Source organism: Muntiacus reevesi, chromosome 21, assembly GCF_963930625.1.
Source record: "Muntiacus reevesi chromosome 21, mMunRee1.1, whole genome shotgun sequence".
Classification (NCBI taxonomy): domain Eukaryota; kingdom Metazoa; phylum Chordata; class Mammalia; order Artiodactyla; family Cervidae; genus Muntiacus; species Muntiacus reevesi.
In genome coordinates this window covers 48916613-48941767 of record NC_089269.1, presented here as the reverse complement: position 1 = coordinate 48941767, position 25155 = coordinate 48916613, and the positions used below count along the sequence as shown (strand labels likewise).

Below are 25155 nucleotides of genomic sequence, written 5' to 3'. Positions count from 1 at the left end.
GGCAGCTCCAGATTCTGCAGCACAGGCTCAGTAGTTGTGGTTCACGGGCTTAGTTGCTCTGAGGCACGTGGGATCGTCCCAGACCAGGGATCGAATCGATGCCTCCTGGGTTGGCAGGTGGATTCTTTACCACTGGGCCACCAGCGGAGCCCCAGTTTCCACATTATTCAAGGGTTGTTAAAAAGAAAGACAGAAAAGAATATAAAGAATATAAAAATATATAAAGACTGCATGATGGTCTGCTAAGTGTAACATGTTGCTACCTGCCCCTTTACGGAACAATTGTGTGGGTCTCTGGACTGAAGGAAGAAATACACTTGAAAATAATTGGCCCAGGGCCTAGCACATAAGGGATACTTGGAAAAGGTGGGATTTCACTCCAAGTAAAAGGACAACTTTCTGGGAATAATGTAGTTGCAAGAAAAGGGTAAATGAGATTCAACATATGGGACAAAATCTGTAGGATTTGTAGAATATATAAATATTTCTATTTGGCCTTCCCCTTGTGTTAGTCTGCTGGGGCTGCCGTAACCAAATACCACAGACGGTGCGGCTTAAACAACAGACATTTATTTTCTCACAGCTCCAGAGGCCAGAAGTCCAAGACCCAGGTGTCTGCAGGTTGGGTTTCTGCTGAGGCCGCTCTGTGGGTTCAGAGACGGCTGCCTTCTCACTGGGTCTTCACATGGTCTTTCCCCTGTCTGGTGGCCCTCTGTGTGTGTCCAAATTTTCTCTTCTTATAAGGACACCAGTCAGACTGAACTGGGGCCCACCCCAATGGAGAAGGAAGTGGCAACCCACTCCAGTACTCTCTTGTCTGGAGAATTCCATGGATGGAGGAGCCTGGTGGGCTACAGTCCATGGGATCACAAAGAGTCAGACATGACTAAGTGACTTCACTTTCCAATGGTGGCCTTATTTAAACTCAACTCTTTATTTTTTTATGTTTATTTATTTATTTATGTATTTGGTTGGCTGTGTCTCATGTCATGTGAGATCCTAGTTCCCTGACCATGCCCCCTGAAGTGGAAGCATGGAATTTTAACCACTGGATCACCAGGGAAGTCCCTAACTCACCTCTTTAAGGGCCCTATATCCAACCATAGCCACATTCTGAAGTACCTGGGGTTACATCTTCAGTACATGAATTTTGGAAGGTCTGTACAATTCAGCCTATAACTGTCCTCTTAAATTACAGGAAGTATTAATAATTAACAATGCTTATCCCTTTATTTAGGACAAATAATCCTTATCCTTGCTGGAGAAGACTCTTAAGAGTCCCTTGGATTGCAAGGAGATCAGTCAACCCTAAAGAAAATCAATCTTGAATATTCATTGGAAGGACTGATGTGGAAGCTGAAGCTCCAATATTTCAGCCACCTGCAGTGAAGAGTCAACTCAATGGAAAAGACTCTGATGTTGGGAAAGACTGAAGGCAAAAGGAGAAGGGAAGGGCAGCAGAGCATGAGATGGTTAGATAGCATCACCGACTCAATGGACATGAATTTGAGCAAACTCTGGGAGACAGTGGAGGAAGAGAAGCCTGTAGCACCGCAGTCCATGGGATTACAAAGAGCTGGGCATGACAGAGCGACTAAACAATGAACAATCCTTATACGTGAAGAGGATCCATAACTGTGTAACAATGGGAAGTCCAGTCCAATGTTAAGGGACTGTTAAGAGAGGCATCTGTACGTCCCCTGTGGCAGAAACATTAAGTGCACCCAAAATATGCATGTTGCTGTGAAAGTGCTGCAGTCAAGATGCCAGCAAATTTGGAAAATTCTGCAGGGGCCACAGGACTGGAAAAGGTCAGTTTTCATTCCAATCCCAAAGAAGGGCAATGCCGAAGACAGTTCAAACTACCGCACAATTGCACTCATTTCACACGCTGGCAAAGTAATGCTCAAAATTACCATATACTCCCTCACATTTCTCAGCATCCTGCTCACAGGAAGGCCCAGAGGACTAGTTCTGGCCTTTATGGAGCTCTTAAGGGCCAGTGGACGCTCTCCAGCTCGCCCTTACTTGGCCATTTTGTTACTCAGTCTGACTCTTCATGACCCCATGGACTGCAGTATACCAAGCTTCCCTGTCTCAGGAAGCTTCTTGGCTGTGGCAGCCAGACCAACTTCATTCTGAATGGACAGAACTGCAGGCTGGAAGCAACCTGGATCCCTGAGCTAACACATGGAGGAGAGCTGCTCTGGCGGCAGCCGAACTGCACAAACATTGCCTAAGTAAGAAATAAAGTTTTATTGTGCAAATCACAGAGATCTGGGGCTCAATCTATCACAGCAAAACCTGATCTATCAAACACACTGGTTGTCAGAAGAGAGCTGAATGCTGGGAAAGGGTCACAAAAGACATGTCCATCTCAGACCTGCCGCGAACTCACTACCTAATCTTGCACGGGAAGCCTTATTCCTAACACATGCATGCACTCTGCCCTTGGTTAGCTGGCTATGGTAACAAAGCCTAGAAAGAATACAGTTTGTTATTCCTGAGGGTTTATATATACAATATCAGCCAAAGACTTTTCTTTCAAAATAGCTATTAGGCTGGGACTTTCCTCGAGGCCCAGTGGTTAAGATCTGCCATCCAATGCAGGGGAAATGGGCTTGATCTCTGGTTGGGGAACCAAGATTGCACATTGTTGTTTAGTTGCTCAGTCACGTCCATTGCTTTTGTGACCCCAGAAACAGTAGCCTGCCAGGCTCCTCCATCCACAGGATACCCCAGGCAACAATACCAGAATGGGTGGCCATTTCCTTTCTCCGGGGCATCTTTCTGACTCAGGAGCAAACTGCATCTCCTACACTGCAGGCGGATTCCTCACCCCTGAGTCACTGGGGAAGTCCACACGCCGTGGGACAGCTAAGCCCACGTTTTGCAACTACCGAGCCCCTGCGCTACAATCAGAGAGCCCACAGCAAAGATCCCACATGCAACAAAGACCTGATGCAGCCAAAAATAAATATTAGGGAAAAAAATAACTTTGGGCCATCTCCTGAGCAAGGAATATGTTGTGTAACTAGCTCAGGCCCTTAAATCAGAGCCATTTATTTATTTATTTCATCTGTAAATAATGCATCTTCCTGGCATTGTCCACTCTGTGATGTGGTCATTGGTTAGTCCCTGAGCTTCCAGTACATCAGTCTATTCCACACACTCAGAGCTGCCGCCCCCAAAGGCCTCCTTATGTGCACCCCAGCTCAAAGGCTGATACACATGTGGAAGGAAATTGCAAAGGCTACGATGTTCCCCACTTTTACCACCCCCAGACCTTGGTGCCTCAGACATCAGCTCTGAGAGATAGTGTCCTGAAAAGAGGTCCGCAGAAAAGAAGAACAAATATAGACCCACATTTGTCTTTGGAACCAGATGTCTGAAGCGCTCCCTTGACAGAAAAAAAAAACTGCCACAAATAATACACTCATTTACTACTCAGGAAATATGCTCCTTTCATTCAAAAGTGATGACATGAAATTGAACCAGCTCCCAGTCCTGCTCTGAATTATTCTAACTGTGCCTGTAGCACAGAGAGTGTCTTACAGAGAAAACAAATGCATATTCGAGAGGCTTCCAGACACCCCCCTAAAAATATCAGTCTTGCATTCTTTCTGGATTGGTCTCATTTTATGACACGGCCATACAGGAAGTATTTTATTGACTTAATCTAGTAAAACCCAGCAGCCTTTTAACAGTTAACGTAGATAAGGAGGCGATCCAGGGTGGCTGCTTACTTGGGAGATCTGTTGAGAAAGAAACAGTCTTTGTCCTGGTTTAAGAGTTGATGGTAGATGGCGGAAAGGCCATGATGCTCAGAATCTCAACAAGCCATATGATTTTGAGAATGGCTTAACACTGCGAAGAGCTGGCCCACACAGACACCTCAAAGATGTGTGCTATAAGGACAGCTCAATCTGCAGTTGACTGTCCCCTCTGCCCGTGGTGGCCAAGCTCTCTGATTTCTCTGTGTTCATGGAGGTAGAGGCCATGTCCCCCGAAATCCCTCTGGGACCAGCTCACTCAGGACCCTGGAGTCCCTAAACCATTCGGGCTCCCAGTTTTCTCTTCTTCAAAAAAGTCCATTTGGGCTCCCAGTTTTCTCTTCTTCAAAAAAGCTGGGGTTCCACCCCATGGGACTCTGCTCAATGTTATGTGGCAGCCTGGATGGGAGAGGAGTTTGGGAGAGAATGGATACATGTCTATGTCCAGCTGAGTCCCTTCACTGTTCGCCTGAAACTATCACAACACTGTCAACCGGCTATGCTCCAATACAAAATGAAAAGTTCAAAAGAAAAAAAAAGTTGAGTTGCATCCAATAATCTCAAGTCCCTTTCTGTTCTAAAATGCCCTGATTCTGGAAACAAAGAAGGATTTATCACTCAGTCATGTCCGATGCTTTGCACCCCCATGAACTGGAGCCCTCCAGGCTCCTCTGTCCACGGGCTTCTCCAGACAAGAATACTGGAGTGGGTTGCTATCATCAATACTAGCTACACCTTCTGGTCCCCCCACCCCCACCCCATGAAACTTCAGAGAGAGCTTCGTGAAGCGGAAACCATAGGCCTCCCGCTTTCTACCATGTTATACTGCACAGGAAGGCCATACAGCCCAGGGGACGCAGGGCTTAAGAAAGTCCATCAATATGAAGAATGTTTTGTGAACAGTTATAAAGGAAGTCAGAACTGGGCCAATCCAAACACCCCATCTGGACTCCCCGTCCATTCTACCCATCACTTCAATTCCCCCTTATCCTCACCAAGTCCTGAAACAAGGACCAGAATCTAGAGGGGACGTTCACAGATGTCATTCTTCATGCGTCATTTTCAGAGCCTTAAGCTAGTCTGTGTCTTGCTTAAGCAGACATTGAAATGGCTTAAGCATGTGAAGATTTTATTAGGGCAGATGCCTTTGAGGAGATGGGAGGGAGGCTGGGGAAAGTCAGGAATTCCGGGGCTTCCTTGGTGGCCTGGACAGTGAAAAAAATCTGCCTGCAGTGCAGGACAAGGTTCAATCCCTGGGTCAGGAAGACTCCCTGGAGACGGGAATGGCAACCCTCTCCAGTATTCTTGCTTGGAATATTCCATGCACAGAGGAGCCTGGTGGGCTACAGTCTATGGGGTCACAAAGAGTCGGACACGACTGAGTGACTAACACTTTTACACTCTCACAAGGAAAAACCTGAACTCTTCCCCTCCAAAAAAAAAAATAGTTGATTCACCTTGAACAGCCATTTGCAGTACATCGGGCAGACAGAAGTCTGCAGGCACCCCTGTAGCAATGAGGCAAAGCCGAAAATGCCCTGAATGCCCACACTTCGGTCCCCTCTTGTATTGTCTGTTGCCGGGCCAAGAACCTTACTTAGAAGCCGACACACCTCTTTTCAAACACACTCTTAGTTTTCAGACGTACCAGTCAATAAACGAAGCAGTCATAGTGAGGGAAAAGTGTATTTCACAGTCGTTATAAAAGTACATATATTTCATAAAGGTGACATAAATACAGTCCTTACTTACGACCAAACCGTACAACCAAAGCCACCCTGGCTTCCGGATATCACACGAGGATAGTCGTCACTTCCGGCAGTAACCGCACACAGGCTGGCCAAGCTCACGGGTGCAGACTAACAGGAGACAGCCATGGGTCCAAGAGACAAAACACGCTCTGTACTTACCAAAGGGATACTCAAGGTCTCCATATAAATATAATAAAATAATAAAGAATTCAACATTTCTCCTCTCACTCAATCCCATAGATTTGTCAGGCCCTCACACACGCAAAACACGGGTTCTCCCCTTCCTCACTGCCCCCCTCACCTCTCACTGGGCTTGGAATAAACCTGAGTTCACAGTTCAAGCTGCCAGTGGTGATACAGACAGTCAGCTGTTCTGGAAGCGTGCCAGGATCGGAGAACACGCCCCAGCAGGCAAACACAGCGACGCAGAAACACTCACGGTCTCGAGGCCAGTAAAACACACGAGAGAGGCATAAGAGCTTAGACCAAGTTCTCGGGCAAACAGCCTGCAAGCCTGTGGAGCCACACTGGCAGCTGGAAACCATCTTCAAAGAGGCTTCTTCACCGATCAAAAACCCAGCACTCCGTGTCAAATGGAGAGAGGGGCTTCTCAGCTGCTGCTTTTCTTCCCTCTGCTTAAAAAATTTAAAAAGCTGTATTTTTCAATGGAAAGTTCCAGAACCTGGTCTGGAGCCATTCAAATGAGTGTCACCCACAGTGGGGAGTCTGACCTCCTCCCAACAAGCTCCAGGGCTGGGGCGATCCCCAACAAGGCGAGGGGAGCAGCCGCCCCGGGTCTCGTCAAGATCAGCCAGGGCTGGGCATGGCCAGGTGTCCCCCCCTCTCTTCATTCACTCAGGGACACCTGGGGCTGAAGGAGATCACCAGTGCGGAACGAGAAGAAAGGAAGACCCACCCTCACCGCTCTCTGGCACAGGCTGGCTGCTGGCAGAAGTGAAGGCGGGCTTTGCAAGGCTCCAGGGTCATGGACTTCTTTCGGATCAGTGGGCCGGGAGGAATAGCCCTGGGGTGGCCCCAGCAGCGGTTTCTGGCCACGCCCGCACCAGCCAGCAGTTGAAGACGCCAAGCCACAGTGGAACCTGTCTGTGAGCTGACCTGCATCCAACCTGTGCCGATTCTTCTTTTGCCAATTCTGTTCATGGCCGAGTGGTCCCCACCAAGGGCCAGGGCCCCGGCCCCAGTGGAGACAGCTCCTGGCAGGCTCCAAACTAGACACAGTCAGACAACAGTGGGGTCCACAAAACACATACACAGGGACGGCACGGACACAGACCCAGAGGTGCATCTTTGGTTCCATCCTTGGCTAAAGGTGTGAAAACCGACCACAGATTCAAAGCCTTGTTTGAGGAACACTGCTTTCCTCAAAGAAGATACAGTACTGTATTTTGAACGTGAGTCCCTCCACTTGAGCCTTTCACTGCTCATGGCAAACTGGCTGAGCTCTAAACCACACTTGTTTCCTTAGCAGCTTGAACACTGCAATGCACAGAGCTAATGGTGCCTTCCAGGCACATCCATATTCAACCTTACCTGTCTTCTCTTTCTAAATAACTGACTGTAACTATGCTCTGCACCTTCCAGAAGGATCTGGGCTCTGTTGATCTGAAGGGAAGGACAGGTGGCCAGCTAGGATCACGTCCCCTCCTGCAGGCCACCATGGGCCAGTGCCACTAAAAACATCACCTGGGCAAGCCTTGATGGGCTCCATGCTCATCCTCTTGTGAGAACAGGAGTTTGGTGAAATCACTTCCCATCTCACCACCCAGGTTTCTAAAAATCATGTTGATCGATTTAACGACATCACATGAAGAACAATCACCTTTGGAGAAGATACTAATAATTCAACTGTTAGCAAGTTTCAACCAAGTGAAAAAAAATTCCATCAAGACCCTGCTTGGCAAATGAGTGTCCCACATGGGTCCTTTCCATTCACTGGGGACCCCACTGTGGGGATCAGTCTTGGACCCGATCAGAGTGGGTGATGCTGGTTTCTAAGCTTCCTGCCCATCTTCCCCAGGGGTTCCTGAAGCTGGGTTCTCTGCTGACCAGCTCTTGCCACCCTGCAGGGAGTTCCCTCTATCAAAGGAGGGGAAACTGTGGCCTGGGTGAACCACGCTGTGCTTCCATTGCCATGTGAGCGCTGATATGAGACCAGCCCACTAGCAGACACAGCACACAGTGGAGAAACAGCTCAGAAGGGCGTGTCGTCTGGGCAGGCCAGAGGCCAGTGCAGGGTTCTCCCTGCAGCCCGGCTGAGGGAGCGGGGTGGAGGGCCAGTGAGCAGGCAGGAGGAAGGAGGCCATGGGTGATGGAGTTGGCCGCACGGACAGCCAACCCTCCTGGGAGTCTCCAGTGGGGACCCTACATGAGACCGGGCCGTACAGGCTCTGGGTCTGTGGGCTTCAGCTGTAGGGACAGTGAGTGTCAGGAGGAGGTGAGGCTGTGAAGGGTGCCCCAGGAGAGGCGTGACGGATTTGCACTGCTTTCCTTAGAAACGCCCGGATCCCCTTCGCCGGCACAGGTTAGCACTGGCCTTTGACCCCATCAGCCAAGTCGAAGGAGAGGCTTGAGGGGGCCAGGGGCTGCAGCGGGGGCACGTTGGCTTCCAGAGGCCTGTCTGCAGGGGGCTGCAGGCTCTGATGCCGTTTCCTCAGCATCTGTCCGATGCCCATCATGGGGAACCTGCCTCGGCTCTTGACACAGTTGGGGCTCCCCAGGGGTTGCGCGGGGCCGTTACCGGGCCCCAGGGCTGGGGAGCACATGCCCTCCTCTTTGGGTGGGCTGTTCTTATCTTCGTGAGCAAAGGAGACCAGAGTGGGGTGCAAAGGAGTTTGGAGAGGCGATGGGCTTCCAGGCAGCAGGATGGGCGAGAGTGTCCGCTCACAGCGAGCCAGACCCCCAGGGGAGTTCAGAATCCTGTAGTGATGGGACGGGGAGAGCAGTTCCGTCTGGCCGTCGCGATCCACGGACTCGAAGGAGCGCACCATATCCAGCAGCAGGGGGTCTTCCTTGACGGGGAGGCTGGTGCTCCCAGGCCCCTGCTGAGGGGGCTCCGGTTTCTTTACGATCCTGGGGGTCCTGGGGGGTGGCACGGGGATGAACTCCATGGAGGAGGAGGCCACACAATTGGAGTCTGAGGTTTTGCGAAAAATACTGCGGCAGCCGAAGGAATCTGCACATCAAGAAAGAAAAGAAAAGATGAAGACGGCCACACAGTCAGCGCCCACGGCCCTGTTCCCATGCACTCGGACCTCCAGTTTCATCGAGATGGGGTGGGAGGTGCCCAGGGAGGTCAGATGGGACCAAGGAGATCATGGCTTCCCACTCTCCCCATGGGGAACTGGATGGTCTTCCTGGAGTGGAGGGGACAGAAGGCTGGTGACAGGAGGCCTCCTGGGTTCTGACTTGCCTCATGGCACCAGCTTAACTTCTGCTCTCCTTTTGGTTGCTTAAAACTCTGGACCCTGCCCAAGAGCGTCTGAATGAAAAGGTCTGCTGCTCAACAGGATGACCACAAAGCTGCCGGAAGCATGTGGATCCCCAACTCACTGAGGACTTGCAAGTTTGGTCCTCAGATGATCAAAACCAGAAAGAAGGTTTTCTTGTAACTTAAAAAAAAAAAAAAAAAGGTAAAAATTACATAACAAATTTTGAACTGTTTATGTATTTATTACTCAACCTCTTTTAAGTGTACAGTGCAGTTAAGGACATTCACACGGCTGTGAAATAGAACTCTTCACTTGCAGATCTGCTAGTGGTTGTCAGGGGCAACTGGTCTATACATCTGACTACTCTAGCTCTCATGTAGGTGGAATCTACAGCATTTGTCCTTTCATAACTGGCTTGTTTCACTGAGTACAGTGTTCTCCAGGTTCCTCTGTGCTGGAGCATGCGTCAGAACTTCCTTCCTTTTTAAAATTTTTATTTATTCTTTACTCTCGGCGGTGCCGAGGCTTCACTGCTGTGCGGGGCTGCTCTCCAGGTGCGGGGTGCAGGCTTCTCATTTTGGCGGCCTCCCTTGCTGCAGAGCGTGGGCTCCAGAGTGTGTGGACTTCAGCAGCTGCAGCTCAAGGGCTCTAGCGCACAGGTTCAACAGTTGTGGTGCCTGGGTTAACTTGCTCCTCGGCATGTGGGATCTTTCCAGATCAGGGATCAAACCTGTGGCTCCCGCACTGGCAGGCGGATTCTTTACCACTGAGCCACCAGGGAAGCCCCAGAATTTCCTCCCTTTTAAAGACTCTCTCATGACTTCTGGTCTCCGCGGAGCCTCACCCAATCCTGAACGGGGGTGAAATACTCTTCATCTATATATTTCAGGCAACCAGCCAACTCCCATGGCTTCCATCTCAAGCTGGCACAGGCTAGAATCCAGGTTTGCAGCCTTTGGCAGAGATGAAAGGGAAAACCCCCGGCATTTGGCACTGAGGGAAGTGAAGCCAGGTCCACATGGATCAAGGCCTGACTTGGTTGCTTCTCCTACCATCACACCTGACAGCCCTGTTGGAGTCCGGAGGCAGGAACGAGCGGTTGCCACTGGGAGCGATTTCGGCGACAGCCAAGGGCACTGGGAATCCTCTTCCCCTTACATAAATATATACACAGATTCCCCCAAATAAATCTCCTCCTGGGGCCAGCACAGATGCCTGAGATTCATGGGCAGAGAGAAGGGAAATTTCATTGACGGCTAACGTCTCCAGTGTTCCAGCTGGCACGTGAGCCCCCTGCCCTTCCCTGAGATGGCTGTGTGCCCCAATCTTGTAGCCCAGCTTCTCCCTCCACCCCCTTCTGCTTCCTCTGTTTGCCTAGAGGTGTAAATCCTGGCAGGATCCCTCCCACAGGCACCCTCCTTACCCCACCCCAGAGTCAGCCCCGGGGCAGAGACCTGGGTCCTGCATGGTCCCCGGCGAGAAGGGCAGAGTCACGCCCGAGTCCTGGGCATGTGGACTGGCTCCTCCTCACCCCGTTCTTCCCGGGAGGGAGTCAGCTACCCTGGTCAGCAGAGAGAGCTCTAGAGACAGGCTGCTGGGCTGGAAATCTGGACTCCATCACTTACCAGCTCCTGACTTTGGACAACTCTCTGTGCTATTTCCTCACCTCTAGAAATGGGGGTGAGAATGATCTCACCGGCTGAGGTAAGAGCTGAAGCAGTGCCCGTCACACCATGAGTGGTCAGTGTGAACAGTTAACACAGGCTCCTCACCGCTTCTCGGCAACAGACTCCCAAGTCCCAAGACAAAGGCAAAATGCAGAGAACCGACGACAGTTGACCCAGGAAAGTACCAAGGAACAGACTCGACCTCTGCAGCTACATAAGTGAGTGAAGTTGCTCAGTCGTGTCTGACTCTTTGTGACCCCATGGACTGTAGCCCCCCAGCCTCCTCCATTCATGGAATTTTCCAGGCAAGAATACTGGAGTGGTTGCCATTTCCTTCTCCAGGGGATCTTCCTGACCTAGGGATCAAACCTGGGTCTCCCGCATTGCAGGTAGATGCTTTACCATCTGAGCCACCAGGAAAGCCCGCTACAAAGTTAACCCCAAATATGCAGCTACTACTTAGACCTTCCTTCAGGGAACCCACAGGATGCCACTGTCGAGGGCCCGGATTCACTGCTGGTTCCAAAGCCAGAAAGGAAGGTCTCCCGAGGAGGGACAAGCAGTCTCTGCAGTGGGGCCCCTGCCTTCCTGATGCCTGCAAAATGAAATGGAACCAAGTAGATCTGCTCTTCCCTGGGTGACAGCTAGTCCCTCTTAGAGTCAGAAAGACCCATGCTACTGTTTTGAATGTCCCCAGCACTTTGCCAACAAAGGTCCATCTAGTCAAGGTTATGGTTTTTCCAGTTGTCATGTGTGGATGTGAGAGTTGTACTATAAAGAAAGCTGAGCACCAAAGAATTGATGCTTTTGAACTGTGATGCTGGAGAAGACTCTTGAGAGTCCCTTGGACTACAAGGAGATCAAATCAGTCAATCCTAAAGGAAGTCAACCCTGAATACTCATTGGAAGGACTGATGCTAAAGCTGAAGCTCCAATACTCTGGCCACCTGATGTGATGATCTGAGTCATTGGAAAAAACCCTGCTGCTGGGCAAGATTGAAGGCAGGAGGAGAAGGGGCTGACAGAGGATGAGATGGTTGGATGGCATCGCTGACCCAGCTGACAGGAGTTTGAGTAAACTCCGGGAGATGGTGAAGGACAGGGAAGTCTGACGTGCTGCGGTCCATGGGGTCGCAGAGTCAGAGATGATATTGTGACTGGACAACAACAAACTGCTTTCCTGCTGGTTAATGCCAGACAGCCCAGAGCCCTCCTGGAACCTTAGTTTCTTCATAGTTAAAGCAAAGGGATTGAAGGCTGGACGCCACCACCTCTCCCATCCCCTCTGTAAGGAGCACGTGCCTCTACTCCACAGGTGGCTTCAGAACACCCATTCCCAGGCTCCCTGTGTACCCTCCAGGCCCTCAGGGTGTGTTAAGTCTCCTTTCCATATCCCTGGATGCCTGCTCCAGAGGAGGAGACCCATATCCATCAGTTACCTCAAGTGCTGGATGATGAATGAGGAGAAGCCCACACGTGTTTCTCATTGAAGTGAAAAGTGAGAAAGTGTAAATTGCTCAGTCGTGTCCAACTCTTTGCGACCCCATGGACTGTAGCCTACCAGGCTCTTCTGTCCATGGAATTCTCTAGGCAAGAATACTGGAGTGGGTTGCCAGTTCCTCCTCCAGGGGATCTTCCTGACATAGGGATCAAACCTGGATCTCTTGCATTGACAGGCCAATTCTTTACCATCTGAGCTATTAGGGGAGCCCTTATCTCACTGGATCCACCCAATAGCTCTGACAGCTAGATTTCCTTTCACAGGGAAGGGAATCAATAAAGATCCTCAGAGGGTGAGGAACTTGGGCCACCACCAGCCTCAGAGCTGGGTTTAAGCACCCTACCTCCAGCCAGAGCACAGACTCTGTGGATCACATGTCACTGCCTCTCAGGGTGCACTTTTTGGGGAAGGCTTTCACGAGAGCATGCCCCATCCCTGCTCCTGAACCCTGATCTCTGCCCCCCAAAACTGAACACTGATGCCTGGTTCCATGATACTATGCACCCCAATCTCAGCTACCTCAATAAAATACCAAGCACCCCAGTTTCTACTCCCACAATGCCATGCACCCTGGTATCTGCTCTCCCACAAAACCATGCACCCCAATCTCTGCTCCCATAGTACCATCCACCTTGACGTCTGCTTCTTTGACATCTGCAAAATCATCCCTCCCAATCTCTGCTCCTGTACCCCATCTCTATTCCTGTACCCCATCTCTACTCCTGCACCCCAATCTGTTCCTGCATCCCATCTATACTCCTGCACCCCATTTCTGCTCCCGAACCCCAATCTCGGCTTCTGCACCCCATCTCTGCTCCTGCACCCCAGTCTCTACACCTGCAATACTTTACACCCTGATTTCTATACCCACTCCATCTCTGGTCTCACAAATCCCGCCCACACAGGTGGACCACACCAAGCAGTCAGGACCTTGCTTGTTCTCTCGTTGCCTCTCAAGCATTAATTCTGCTTTCCCGCGGCACAGGAGTTGTGTGCGTCCCAGGGGCCCACACAGACACCAGCATGGGATACACAGCAGCCACACAGCTGAACATGAGGCCCAGAGAGTCCCCCACGCTGACCCACCTTTGTCAGAGAAGCCAGGCTTGCAGGCCTTGCGGTCCTTGAGCAGGGCCCTGGTGCTCTGAATCTGCGTGATGAGCGAGGCCGACGGCTGTTTGTGCGATGGCAGGTTCTTGTCCAGCTTCTTGGAAAACGGTCGATGAAGAAAATCCCCTCTTTTTTCTTGTTCTTTGGGCTTTTTATCCTTCCAATGAGAAGCAAACATGGGTATTCAGAGGCACACAAGAATGCATAGCAGGACCCCCTTTCAGGAGCTATCACAGTGGAATTAAGGAGCCTTGGTTTCCTAAAGCGTCAGGCTCCCAGCTGCGTGGTGAACAAGGGAAGCGCCCAGACCCAGAGGACGCCCCGGGAAGCCACGGCCTGCTCCCTGGGCCACAGTGGGCTTCGTGGTCCCCAGCTTTCTGCACTGTGCTGTTCTGACTTGTTCCAACAAGGGCAAGGATATCCCTGGGTGGTCATTTTCCTAGAACAAGCTGAACAAACCGAGGTAAAGCCTATGAGGACTCCTGGTAACCTCCCATCTCAGCTAGAGCAGAGTCCTGAGATTCTGCCCAAGTAGCGGATTTGCAGAGGCAAAAAGTGCTCCATCATAACCTCAGTGTTTATGTGTTCAGTGAGGCCAAGGAGGTGGACGACCAACCCGTGGAGCCCTGAGCCTGCCTGGGTTAATTTCTGACCCATCTTCCTCTGCTCACGTGGGATCTTCTTGTTTAGTCACTAGGCCGTGTCTCTCTCGCGTGCTCAGTCACTTGGTTATGTCTGACTCTTTGCGACCCTATGGATTGTAGCCCGCCAGGCTCCTCTGGCCATGGAATTTTCCAGGCAGGAATACAGAAGTGGGTTGCCATTTCCTCATCCAGGGGATCTTCCTGACCCAGGAATTGAACCCGTGTCTCCTGCACCGCAGGCAGATTCTTTACCACTGAGCCACCTGGGAAGCTCACGCGGGCTCTTATGTACTTAAATTGGCACAAATCAGCCATTTGTGCTGTCAAGTATTGCCCTGATTGAACTCAATTATAATCCCTCTGATGGGAGTGAATTTGACTGTTTTATACATCTTCAACCCCACAGCCTCTGGCATGAAGCCAGGCATGGAGAGAAAGCTTATTAAATAGTTAGTGAAATATTAAAACAAAAACAAAAACAAAAAAGCCAGTGGAAATGGAAGTGAATTAAAATTAATTGGGTTCAAGCTTCTGGGAAGGGTGATGCCACAAGGAAGCAGCTTTTTTCTGGCCCTAAAGACTGTGTTTGATGTTTATTGTTAAACAGAGACAACTGAATCCCTGACCTCACCAGGAGTGGGGGGTGGGGTGGGGAGAGACCAATTTTCACATTTTTTGCCTTAAACCTTACGAACATTTGCAATTCAAGAGAGCTCATCTATTTTTCATGGATGCTATTGAAAAGCTTCTCAAGGAAACATCCCCTTGCACTTGGGTAGCCCTTTCTAACAAGGATTTTCAAAGTCTTTCTGGATTGAGGTTCATTATGTCCAGGTTTTGAGTGGGAAAGATGGCAGGAAAGAAATGGGAAGTAGGGGGGCACCCATCCCAGCCTCGAGTGTCACCTCAGGACAGTAGCTGCTGGGAGCCCAGACCTTAGCTGAGGTGGCCCAGACCCATGGACGGATGAGGCAGGAAGAAAGCAGAGGTGAAGCTCCTGCAAACACCTTCCCCAACATCTTATCAGCCACCACCACCTTTACTGAGGATGCTTGGAACACCAGACACTATGCTAAGAGCATGACCCATGATAAGGCAAATCCTGTTATCCCCTCTTCCAGAGGTGCCTGCAGTAGCTAAATATACCCAGATAATTCAAAAGGATACATGCACCCCTATGTTCACAACAGCAGGATTCACAACAGCCTAGACCTGGAGACAATGTAACCGTCTGTCCAGAGATGAATGGATAAAGAAGATGTGGTCACACACTTGAAATGGAACGCTACACAGCTGTGAAAAGAACACCATTTGCAGCAATGAAGATGCAGCTAGCGATTATCAACCTAAGTGAAGCAAGTCAGAAGGAGAAAGACAACTACTACAGGATATCACTTACATGTGCAACCTAAAACAGGGCACAAATGAACCTATCTGTGAAATGGAAAGAGACTCACAGAGAACAGACTTGAGGTCACCAAGGTTGGGGGGAGAGGGAGGGATGGAGTGGGACTTGGGGATTGGAAGATGCAAACTGTTAGGTTTAGAATGGATGAACAACAAGGTCCTACCGTTGAGCACAGGGAACTATATTCAATATCCTGCGATAAACCACAATGGAGAAGAATAGTCAGTAACAGGGATGTGTACACATGTATAACTTAGTCACTTGGCCGCACAGCAGAGATGGGCCCAACGCTATAAATCAACTATACTTCCATTTTTTAAAAAAGAATTCACCCAGGAGCCTGACAGCAACTCAGATTTTTGTAGCCTTTCCTGAAAGTCGGTGTGTTCTTAACCCTTGACTCCACACTGCCCTCTGGAAGCTGGGGCAGGGCCAGGCTTGTTCTGGTGGCAGAGAGAAAGGCTGGGACCGCACTGTAGTCCAGGGCATCCAGGATGCTACAGATGAGACCACGAGCAAGATGCTATAAAGGGCGGGGTGGAGGGGGGCATCCGCTCCACACCAAGGACAAGCACAGTTCTCCACCGCCTCCCTTTCCCCGTTTCTATCAAACACCAACAGGCCCTCTGCTCCGCAGCAAAGAAGAGTGAGCTTTCACCATCTCCAGCTTCTCCCCAGGCAACAAACAGCCTGTCCCAAAGTCTGGCTCCATTCTTTCTATATGTTTTTATGAGCAAACTCATCAGTTCTATCTAATAACACCTTAAACAGGAAAAAAGAAATCAGATGCACTTTTGTGATACATTGTAAAACAGTATTTGGAAGAAAAAATAAAACTGGAGTTTGCTCTCTCCCCCCCCCACAACCCCAAAACTGCCCCTTTGAAGGATTTTTTTTAAGAAACATGAGTGTATCTTCCTTTGGGCTACCCTGCATTTCCTACTCTCAGAGGGCTCCTGCCAGCAGCCTCCTGGGTTCATCTCAGCTCCTTTCTAACTCTCTGTGGCTTCTCAAAGATAAAGGATCAAGATGCAAACTTTCAGGGGAGCCAGTATCACCACCCAGACAGAGCTCATGAACCAAAGTGTGTCCAAGGTATGAGAGTTCTCTGTAGGACGAGATCAAGGTTGGCTCTAGAAATTTCTCCTGCAACCCACAAAGGGATCTTTGGCAATGAGCAGAGCTGACTCATTGGACAAGCCCCTGATGCTGGGAAAGATGGAAGGCAGGAGAAGCGGACAACAGAAGATGAGATGGTTGGATGGCACCATCGACTCAATGGATATGAGTCTGAGCAAACTCTGGGAGATAGTGAAGGACAAAGAACTGTGCTACAGTTCATGGGGTCACAAAGAATCAGACACAACTGAGCAACTGAGCAATAACAAGAAGAAAGCCCACAATGGGGACAGAAGAAAGAGGACATGAATTTAGGACTAAAGGGTCTGGGGAACCTTGCTCACATCCCCTGTCGATCCTGCACCCTGGTGTTGTCGCTCAGTCGCTCAGCTGTGTCCAACTCTTTGTGACCCCATGGACGGCAGCACGCCAGGCTTCCATGTCCTTCAACATCTCCCGGAGCTTGCTCAAACTCGTGTCCACTGAGTCAGTCATGCCATCCAACCATCTCCTCCTCTGTCGCCCCTTCTCCTCCTGCCTTCAATCTTTTGCACCATGGTACTTCCTCCAAACTGCCCCCATCCGCTCCCCCCAGCCTCAGAGCATTCTTCTCAGCCTGAAAGAACAGATGACTTCATAGTGACTGGTTTCTAGGGAGATGCCAAGAGTTTACCACCCATCTGCTCCTTGGGGGTGGGGGACAACACCCTGGATCTGTCCCAGTGGACAGGTCACCAGTCCCCAGGAAACTGACTTGTTTACAAGCAGCCATCTTCATGTCTTTCAAGCAGAGGTTCATAAATGCAACTGATTTTCCAATTCTACCATTTTCATTTGCATGGCCTATTTTCTCTAAAAGAGATTTCCCAGGGAGAAGGATGCTAAATTGCCTTATGTAACAGAAACAGATCTTCAGAAGGACTAATTATGTTTCCCCTTCGACATGCCTGCACCCACTCCCGCACACCCCACCCAGCAACGCTGGCTGCCTGCAGGCCTCTTCAGTTTACCTCTGATTCTCATGGGTGGGCAGTGTGCCCCTCATCCGCATGTGCCTAAAGGCGGGTGGTGGAGCTGAAGCTTCAAGGGTCTTCTCTGCCCCCTCATGCTCAGTCCATACCCTCCAAGGAAGATCCAAGAGGAAACCAGAGGCCCCAGATGCTAGCAAACCCCACACAAAACAGCCTCTTCTCTTTAAACCATTTTCCAACCACCACACCTGTGCGTGGACATTTTTCAAAAAAACTGGATGCCCTGAATGTGCGGACCTGGACTTCCCTGGTGGTCCAGTAGTAAAGAATCCGCCTGCCAATGCAGGGGACATAGGAGATGCGGGTTCGATCCCTGGGTCAGGAAGATCCTAACCTGGAGGAGGACGTGGCAACCCACTCCAGTATTCTTGCCTGGAGAATCCCCACAGACAAAGGGGTTGCAAAGAGTCAGACACGCCTTAGCGACTGAGCACAAGCCCAGGCCCATAACGTAAGGGAAAGCCACAGAGGCCTGATTCTGCCCTAAGAAACAAACAAATGCATTGAGAATAAAAAGGTCCAGGAACCAGGAAGCCATGGACTGTTCTAAACCCCACTTCTTTATAGGTAGAAACACAAATGCACAGCCAAGTTTGTTGTTATAGCAAGATGAATTTTTAAAAAGTCAACTATACAGGTGGATCTAGTGATAAAGAACACGCCTGCCAATGCAGGAGACATACATGGGTTTGATCCCTGGGTTGAGAAGATTCCCTGGAAGAGGGCATGGCAACCCACTCCAGTACCTGGAGAATCCCATGAACAGAGAAGCCTGGCGGGTTACAGTTCATAGGGTCAAAGCGCTGGACACGACTGAGTGACTTAGCACACACACAGAGAAAGCTGATCTGATCTGAGGGGATTCTGACAAATCCACTTACAACAGGGTTCTGCATGTCTGAATTCAGGACAGGAGGAGGGGTCCGCAGAGTCCGGAGCCCCAGGCAGGGATTCACTAATCTTCAGGGTCAAGTGCAATGGTGACTTTCAAGTGTCAAGTTGCCTAGGCCAGGGCACCCAGTGTCCAGTCAAACACCAGTCTACAGTTTGTGCTGAAGGCTTGTGTTAGATGAGAAGGACATTTAAATCGGTAGGCTTTTGAGTAAAGCAGCTTATCCCCCACAGTCTGGGTGGGTCTTGGGCAATCCAGTTGAAGGGCTTAAGAGAAGACTTCATGGTGATGTTCGGCGGAAACCGACACAATAATGTAAAGCAAATATCCTTCTATTAAAAATAAATTTAATTTTTTTAAAAAGAGAGAGAACACTGAAGTGTTCTGAGAAAGAAGGAATTCTGTCTCCAGCCCTTGTGACTGGAGCTGAAACATCAACCCTTCCCTGGGTGTCCATGCATCACACACACACACACACACACACACACACACACTCACTGTCGATTCCGTTTTTCTGGAGGACTATGTCTAATCCATCAGAAGCCCCAATTTCTTACCTGCAGAGCATGAAATTCAAGGTCTCTTGTCCAGGTGTCCAGGGAGGCCTGCAAAAAAACAAAAAACAAACAGCATTTTTTAACAAGTCAAGAAGCTGCACTTGCTGTTTATTCCCTAAACTCTTCCCACTTGCAGCTCTGGTTGAGGATTACCCATTTCAGTGTTTGCAGACAAGAAACCAAACTGTTCCGGAAGGAGGCAGCATATGTCCTAATTCCTGCCCTGGAGAGATTTTCTAGGTAAGGTTTATATTAAAGTCTAGGACACATGACGGAGGGGTGCTCTGATGATGAGTAAAGCATTCACTCGGTTTTCCCAATCAACAAAAGCACGCATGAAAACGGTGCCCGGATCAAGAAACAGAACCCAGACAACACCTAGAAGTCCCTCGTTGCCACATTCTCTTCCCGCCCCCGAAGGTAACCACCGTTCAGATTTGCCACAGCAGAGACTTGATCCCAAACTTGATTGTTAAAATTTGTGCAGGACTTCCCTGGTGGTCCAGCGGATAAGAATCTGCCTGCCAACGCAGAAGACACGGGTTCAATCCCTGATCTGGAAAGATTCCACATGGCTCAGAGTGACAGAGCCCATGGGCCACAATTACTGAAGTCCGAGAGATCTCAGGACTGTGAACCATAACAACTAGAGCCTGTGCTCCACAGCTAGAAAAGCCACTGCAGTGAGAAGCCCACACACCAAAATGATGAGAAGCCCCTGCTCATCGCAACTAGAGAAAGCCACACCCAAAACACACTGAAGCCAAAAGTAACATAAATTAAAAAAAAATTTTTTTAATTTGTACAGATTTGGAAATGACACAAAGAAAATACTGTAATATTTTACCTTTAAACTTATAGTTCCCATTATGCATTTAATTATGATGGCGGTGGTGGTTTAGTTGCTCAGTCATGTCCAACTCTTTGCAAGCCCACGGACTGCAGCCTGCCAGGCTCCTGTGTTCATGGAATTTCCCAGGCAAGAATACTGGAGTAGGTTGCCATTTCTTCCACCAGGGGATCTTCCCAACCCAGGGATCGAACCCACGTCTTCTGCATTTCCTGCTGGACAAGTGGGTTCTTGACCACTGAGTCACCTGGGAAGCCCACATTTCATCACTCCTCCAATTTCGAATATTGGAGTCCTAACCCCTGGACCTCAGAATGCAGCTTTACCTGAAGACAGGGTCAGGTGAGGCCCGTCCCATCCCCTCTGGAGCCTGGCAGGAGGTACCAGGGGGTAGTATGAAAGCTCGCTCTCCTTGGCCTTTGAGAAGGAACCTCTTCTTGGTCTTACCTTTTCAGAGGTGATCAAGTTAAGATAAGGTCATCAGAGTGGGTTCTAGTGCAGTGTGACAGGAATCCTTATAGAAAGGGGGTAACTGGTCATAGACACACACGCAGACTGCCACGTAAAGATGAAGGCAGAGATCAGGGTGATGCTCCTACAAGCCCATGAATACTGAAGACTGCTGGCACCCACCAGAAGCTAGGAGGCATGAAAGATTCTCCCTCACCATCCTCAGAAGGAATCAGTCCTGCAGACACCACGACCTTGACCTTCTGGACTCCCAAACCAGGAGACGACACATTTCTTTTGTTTAAGCCAGTAGCCCCCAGGGGCACCAGGAGCTGGTTTCGTGGAAGACCATTTTTCCAGAGACCGGGGTGGGAGATGGTTTGGGGATGATTCAAGTGCATCACCTCTATTGCTCACTTCATTTCTATTATAGTTACATCAGCCCCACCTCAGACCATCAGGCATTAGATTCCAGACGAGGGGGACCCCTGGTTTAAGCCACTTGGTTTGTGGGACTTAGTGATGGGAGCCCTCGCAGACTCATACAGTCCCTCCGCCACCGTCTGCATGATTTAACTTCCAAAACTGCTGAGTTACTTGGATATCGCAGAGAAGTCCTTGTATTTCTAAGTGACATTTTGCTACATATCAGCATTATTTTTCAAGACTTGGACAACACTGGCTTCCAGCTCTCTGTGGCTCCACTGAGCCAGTTTACTAGTGATGACTTCCCTGCCACAACCCTCCATGGCGTCCTGCCCCCCGCCCCTCTGGACCTCTCTTTTAGGAAAAGGAGTCTCTGGGGCCTTAGCCCAAGGTGAGACAAGGGTCTTCCTTTTCCAGACGTGATCTCTGCCTGCTACAGTACGAAGACGGGGAGAAAGTGGCAAAGTCATACCATGATAGCACTAGAATCCTGAGAGGGAAGTGTTTTCTGCTTAATTCAGCTCCTCTGTCTCCTTGGAGAAAAAGAACTGGGATCCAGAAGAAGAAAGAGGCCAACACTTGCCCTCAATGCCCAGACACGGCCCCAGAGCCACCCCCCAGCCCACTCGTGTACAACCTTGAACTTCACTCTGCTGCACACCACCCATCCCCTCTACCTCTCCTCCTGGACCAGCTGGGCTGAAACCCACAGAGGCCCGGAGTGGACTCTCCCTGGAGAATCTGACCTCTTTCAGTCCTTCTCACCACTTTTTCTAGCTGGCCCCATTCCACTTTGCTAGGTTCCAACAGAGAGGAGCTGGGTCATCTAGCCAGAGCCTGTAATTTAATTAGCTCAAGTATTGCTGCGGTTTGGAGAAAACAAATGGAAACTAGAAAATTGAAATGCTGTTTCCCCATTAGCGTTTCTATTGAAACTCTAACCATTAAATATTGCAACAAATGTTTTAAAATGCTTACCATGTGTTTTCCGGCCAAATGCAATAAGCAGCTGAGAAAAATAATGTAGAAGGAAAAAAAAGAGGCCCCTTCCCGTCGTGGCCCTGACACTTTGGAGCACTCAAGCAGTGCTGGGTACCAGGGCGAACAAGGACGTGGGCATCCAAGTGGCTTAGAGGCCGCCTAGGATACACACTTAGGGGATGTGGCACATCTAAGTTTGCATTATTACCTGAGGCCCTAAAGAGTCAAACCAAGAGGCAGGAGTGACTCTAACGGTGTCTTCTAACGTGACTAAGTCACTCTAACGGTGACTTCTGTATCCCCTGGACCCCAGCCGAGGTGACCACCCCCAATGCAAGTGACTGTAAGAGGTCCCTCCCATAGGGCATGGCCATCAAGTGATGGTAATTCGACTTGAATGCTGCCATGCAGGTGGTCCCCCTGCTTTAAGCAAGCTAGGTGTCCCAGCTGGAATGTTCAACCTTCCCAAGACGCTGACCCAATTCCATTTTCTGAGACTCAGGCCAAGGTCCACTTGATTATTTCATTTCTTCCTCCAGCAAATATTTATCAAGCCTCTACAGGCAGCGTGCAGACTCTAGAGACACTGTGAAGAACAAAAGGGATGCTATTCCAGGGACCCTCCTGATGGTCCAGTGGTTAAGAGCCCAATGCAGGGGAACTTGGGTTGGGGAACTAAGATCCTATGTGCTGCAGGGCAAGCCCGAGCGCCACAACTAAGACCAAGAGCTGTCAAATAAATAAATAACAGGGACTCCATCCCTCCTCTTAAGGAATTCACAGACCAGAGTGGGCGAGAGATGAGAATCAAATCATCCCAAAACAAACAGAACCTCATCCAGGAGATCAGCCCCAGGAGGCAGGAGGTGTGTGACAGCCTGCACCCGAAGGTACAGGTCACAAAACAGCAGGGGTCCATGAGGACATGACCCTGCTCCAAATCTGCAGACAGAGACTGACTCAGCAGAGAGAGCTTGGGAGAATATTCTGGAAGACAGCAGGGTGTGTACAGCCCTGGACGACAAGAGAGCACAGAAGTCTGAAGGCCCATGGGACTGAGCATGAAGCAAGAAGCAGGGGACGTCCCTGGTGGTCCAGTGGTTAAGACTCTGCACTTTCAATGCAGGGGCGCACGGGTTCCATCCCTGGTCAGGGAACTAAGATCCCACCCACATACCTCAGGGAGTGACAAGATGAAAATTAAAAAAAAAAAAAAAAGGCAAGAAGCAGGGTGATGGGGGTGGGGGTAGGGGTAGCTAGAAGATAAGGTCGGAGTTGCTGGCAGAAGCCAGTCCGATCTGTGACACGGCGGCAACGTCAAAGTTTGCCTTCCACGGTAAGGAAGACTTTGACGGTTTTGAGCAGGGAAGTGATATGGTCTCATTTGAATGTGAATAGCTCACCCTGGCCTGTGTGCGGACAGCCTGTATTCATGACTGCAGTCATGGGGACAAAGAGGGGATAGTTAGAAGGCTGCGGCTGAGGTCCACGTAAGAGGTGATGGGGGCTGGACTAGGGCGGGAGGATGGGGCTGGGGAGCTTCAGGAGTCAAGCTGGCAGAACTTGGTGACAGACTGGCTCTCAGGGGTGAGTTGACCATGTGCATGTTTGGTCACTTGGTCGTGTCCCCATGAACTGTGGCCCACCAGGCTCTTCTGTCCACTGGATTTTTTTTTTTTTAGGCAAGAATATTGGAATGGGTGGCCATTTCCTTCTCCAAGGGATTTTTCTCAACATGGGGATCAAACCTGTGTCTCCTGCATTTCAGGCAGATTCTTCACCACTGAGCCACCTGGGAAGCTCCTGGGATGAGGGAAAGGAATAAAAAGACTCCGCCCCGTTTGAGGGCGAGGCTGCCATTTGGAGAGAGAGAACAGGGGCAGGGCAGGAGGGCTGCTGCAGGTTGGCTCCTGTGTGTTACACTGGAGACCTGCACTCATGCGAGAGGAGATTTGGCAAGCAATTGGCTGGAGGGGTCTGGAGCTGGGGGTGTCTGGCCCTTCACCGTCTCTGATCTTCCGCTCGCAACCCAAAAGCCATGCATGTGCTTCCTGCCCAGAACCAACCCACACAATCCACCCCACCAAAGGCTCATCTCCACCCTCACCACGCTGGTGACTCACAGTCTCAGAGGAAGGGGGCCTCCAGTCCAGGGTCAGGGCTAGGTCCCACCTGGGTTGCTCTGAATGCCCACCTGTCCCCACCTTCTGCTGCGGTTCCTTCCTCTGCTCCCCACCCTGACTCCTTCCCACCCCCGTGCATCCTTCAGCAGAGGTGGTCATGTCCTCCAGCATCATACATGGAGAGATCTAGGCTCACAGTCTTCACTCCCCGCAGTCCATGCAATCTCTTCTCTGCCCTTCCACTTCTTCCATGACAAGCAGCTGCTCAGCCGTCACCACGGGCCATTTTATACTTGACCTTTCCCACGTCCTCCCCAACATCCTTCCCCCCTGGGTTTCCAGCTGCCCCAGGATCTCTGCTCGTTCCTCTGTCATCAGCATCTCCTCTTCTCCGCCTGCTTGAATTGTGCCATCTCCCAGGCTCCGTCTGGAGTGATCAGCCTCCCCCTCCCAACCCAGCTACCTACCCCAACCCCGCCTCGATGCTCGGGGTGGCTGCATTCTCACACGGCAGCTCAGCTCCCCTGTCACCTGTATCACTGCGGTGGTCTGGGCCACGTCCCACTTGCTTTCTGCTGCCACAGTGAAGCACAGCTCAGTGGGCTCCACATTCTATGGGAAACCCCTGAGCAGGTCAGGGACCCCCACTGGACAGAACAGTGAATGAGGGGTCCCGGGGTGGGGGCCCTCACCCTGTGCGCCAGGCCCTGGATCTGGAGATCCTAGCATGATCTCTTAACAAGCATGGATTTGGGGTCCAAATTTTGGATCATACGATACTAGTCTTTACTCTGAAATCAAAGAATCTTGGTATCTTCTCTCAGGTACGTCCTAGGTCGCATCAGGTCACCAGGGACAGCGGACTGGAAAGGTTCACTCCTGATCCTTCTTCCCGATCCTCACCTTCCTTACTCTCTTCTGATGCCAAGTGTTACATACACCTGTCTTTCAGCATCTTGTTTTTATCTTTTGGCAATCTGACAATGGATTCCAGCCGTGACTCCATTGGGAATCATCCAGTGAGCGTTAAAAAATACTGACCCCCCAGATCTGGGACTTCCCTTGCAGTCCAGTGGTTGGGATTCCATGCTTCCACTTCAGGGAGCATGGGTTCAATTCCTGGTCAGGAAACTAAGATCCCTCACATGCTGCATGGTGCAGCTAAAAAAAGGAAACATCACCGCCCACCCCCCAATCCTGCCCGCTGAGTTTCGATGGAATAGGTCTGAGGTGTGACCCAGGCATTCACAAGCTGAAATGCCCCTGGGGATTCTACTATATGTCCACAGCTAAGAACCACAGTCTGGAGACTGGACAATGGTGGCCCCACTGTAAGCCATTTCTTACAAGGTCAAAGTGTGAGTCGTTTTGGTTGTGTCCAACTCTTTTTGACCCCATGGACTGCAGCCCACCAGGCTCCCCT

At 50.3% G+C, this 25155-nt stretch overlaps 1 protein-coding gene across 1 annotated transcript in view; it reads right to left on the bottom strand.

The window, feature by feature from the left end:
- Positions 1–5451: 5451 nt before the first annotated feature.
- Positions 5452–25155, bottom strand: part of HUNK (hormonally up-regulated Neu-associated kinase) — a 122626-nt gene continuing 102922 nt past the window's right edge. The window contains exons 9-11 of the mRNA XM_065913751.1: positions 18903–18950; positions 13228–13408; positions 5452–8717 (exon numbers count right to left, since the gene is read on the bottom strand). Coding sequence (XP_065769823.1) covers positions 8068–8717; positions 13228–13408; positions 18903–18950 — 879 coding nt within the window. The 3' untranslated portion in view covers positions 5452–8067. The remainder of the gene's footprint in view (positions 8718–13227; positions 13409–18902; positions 18951–25155) is intronic.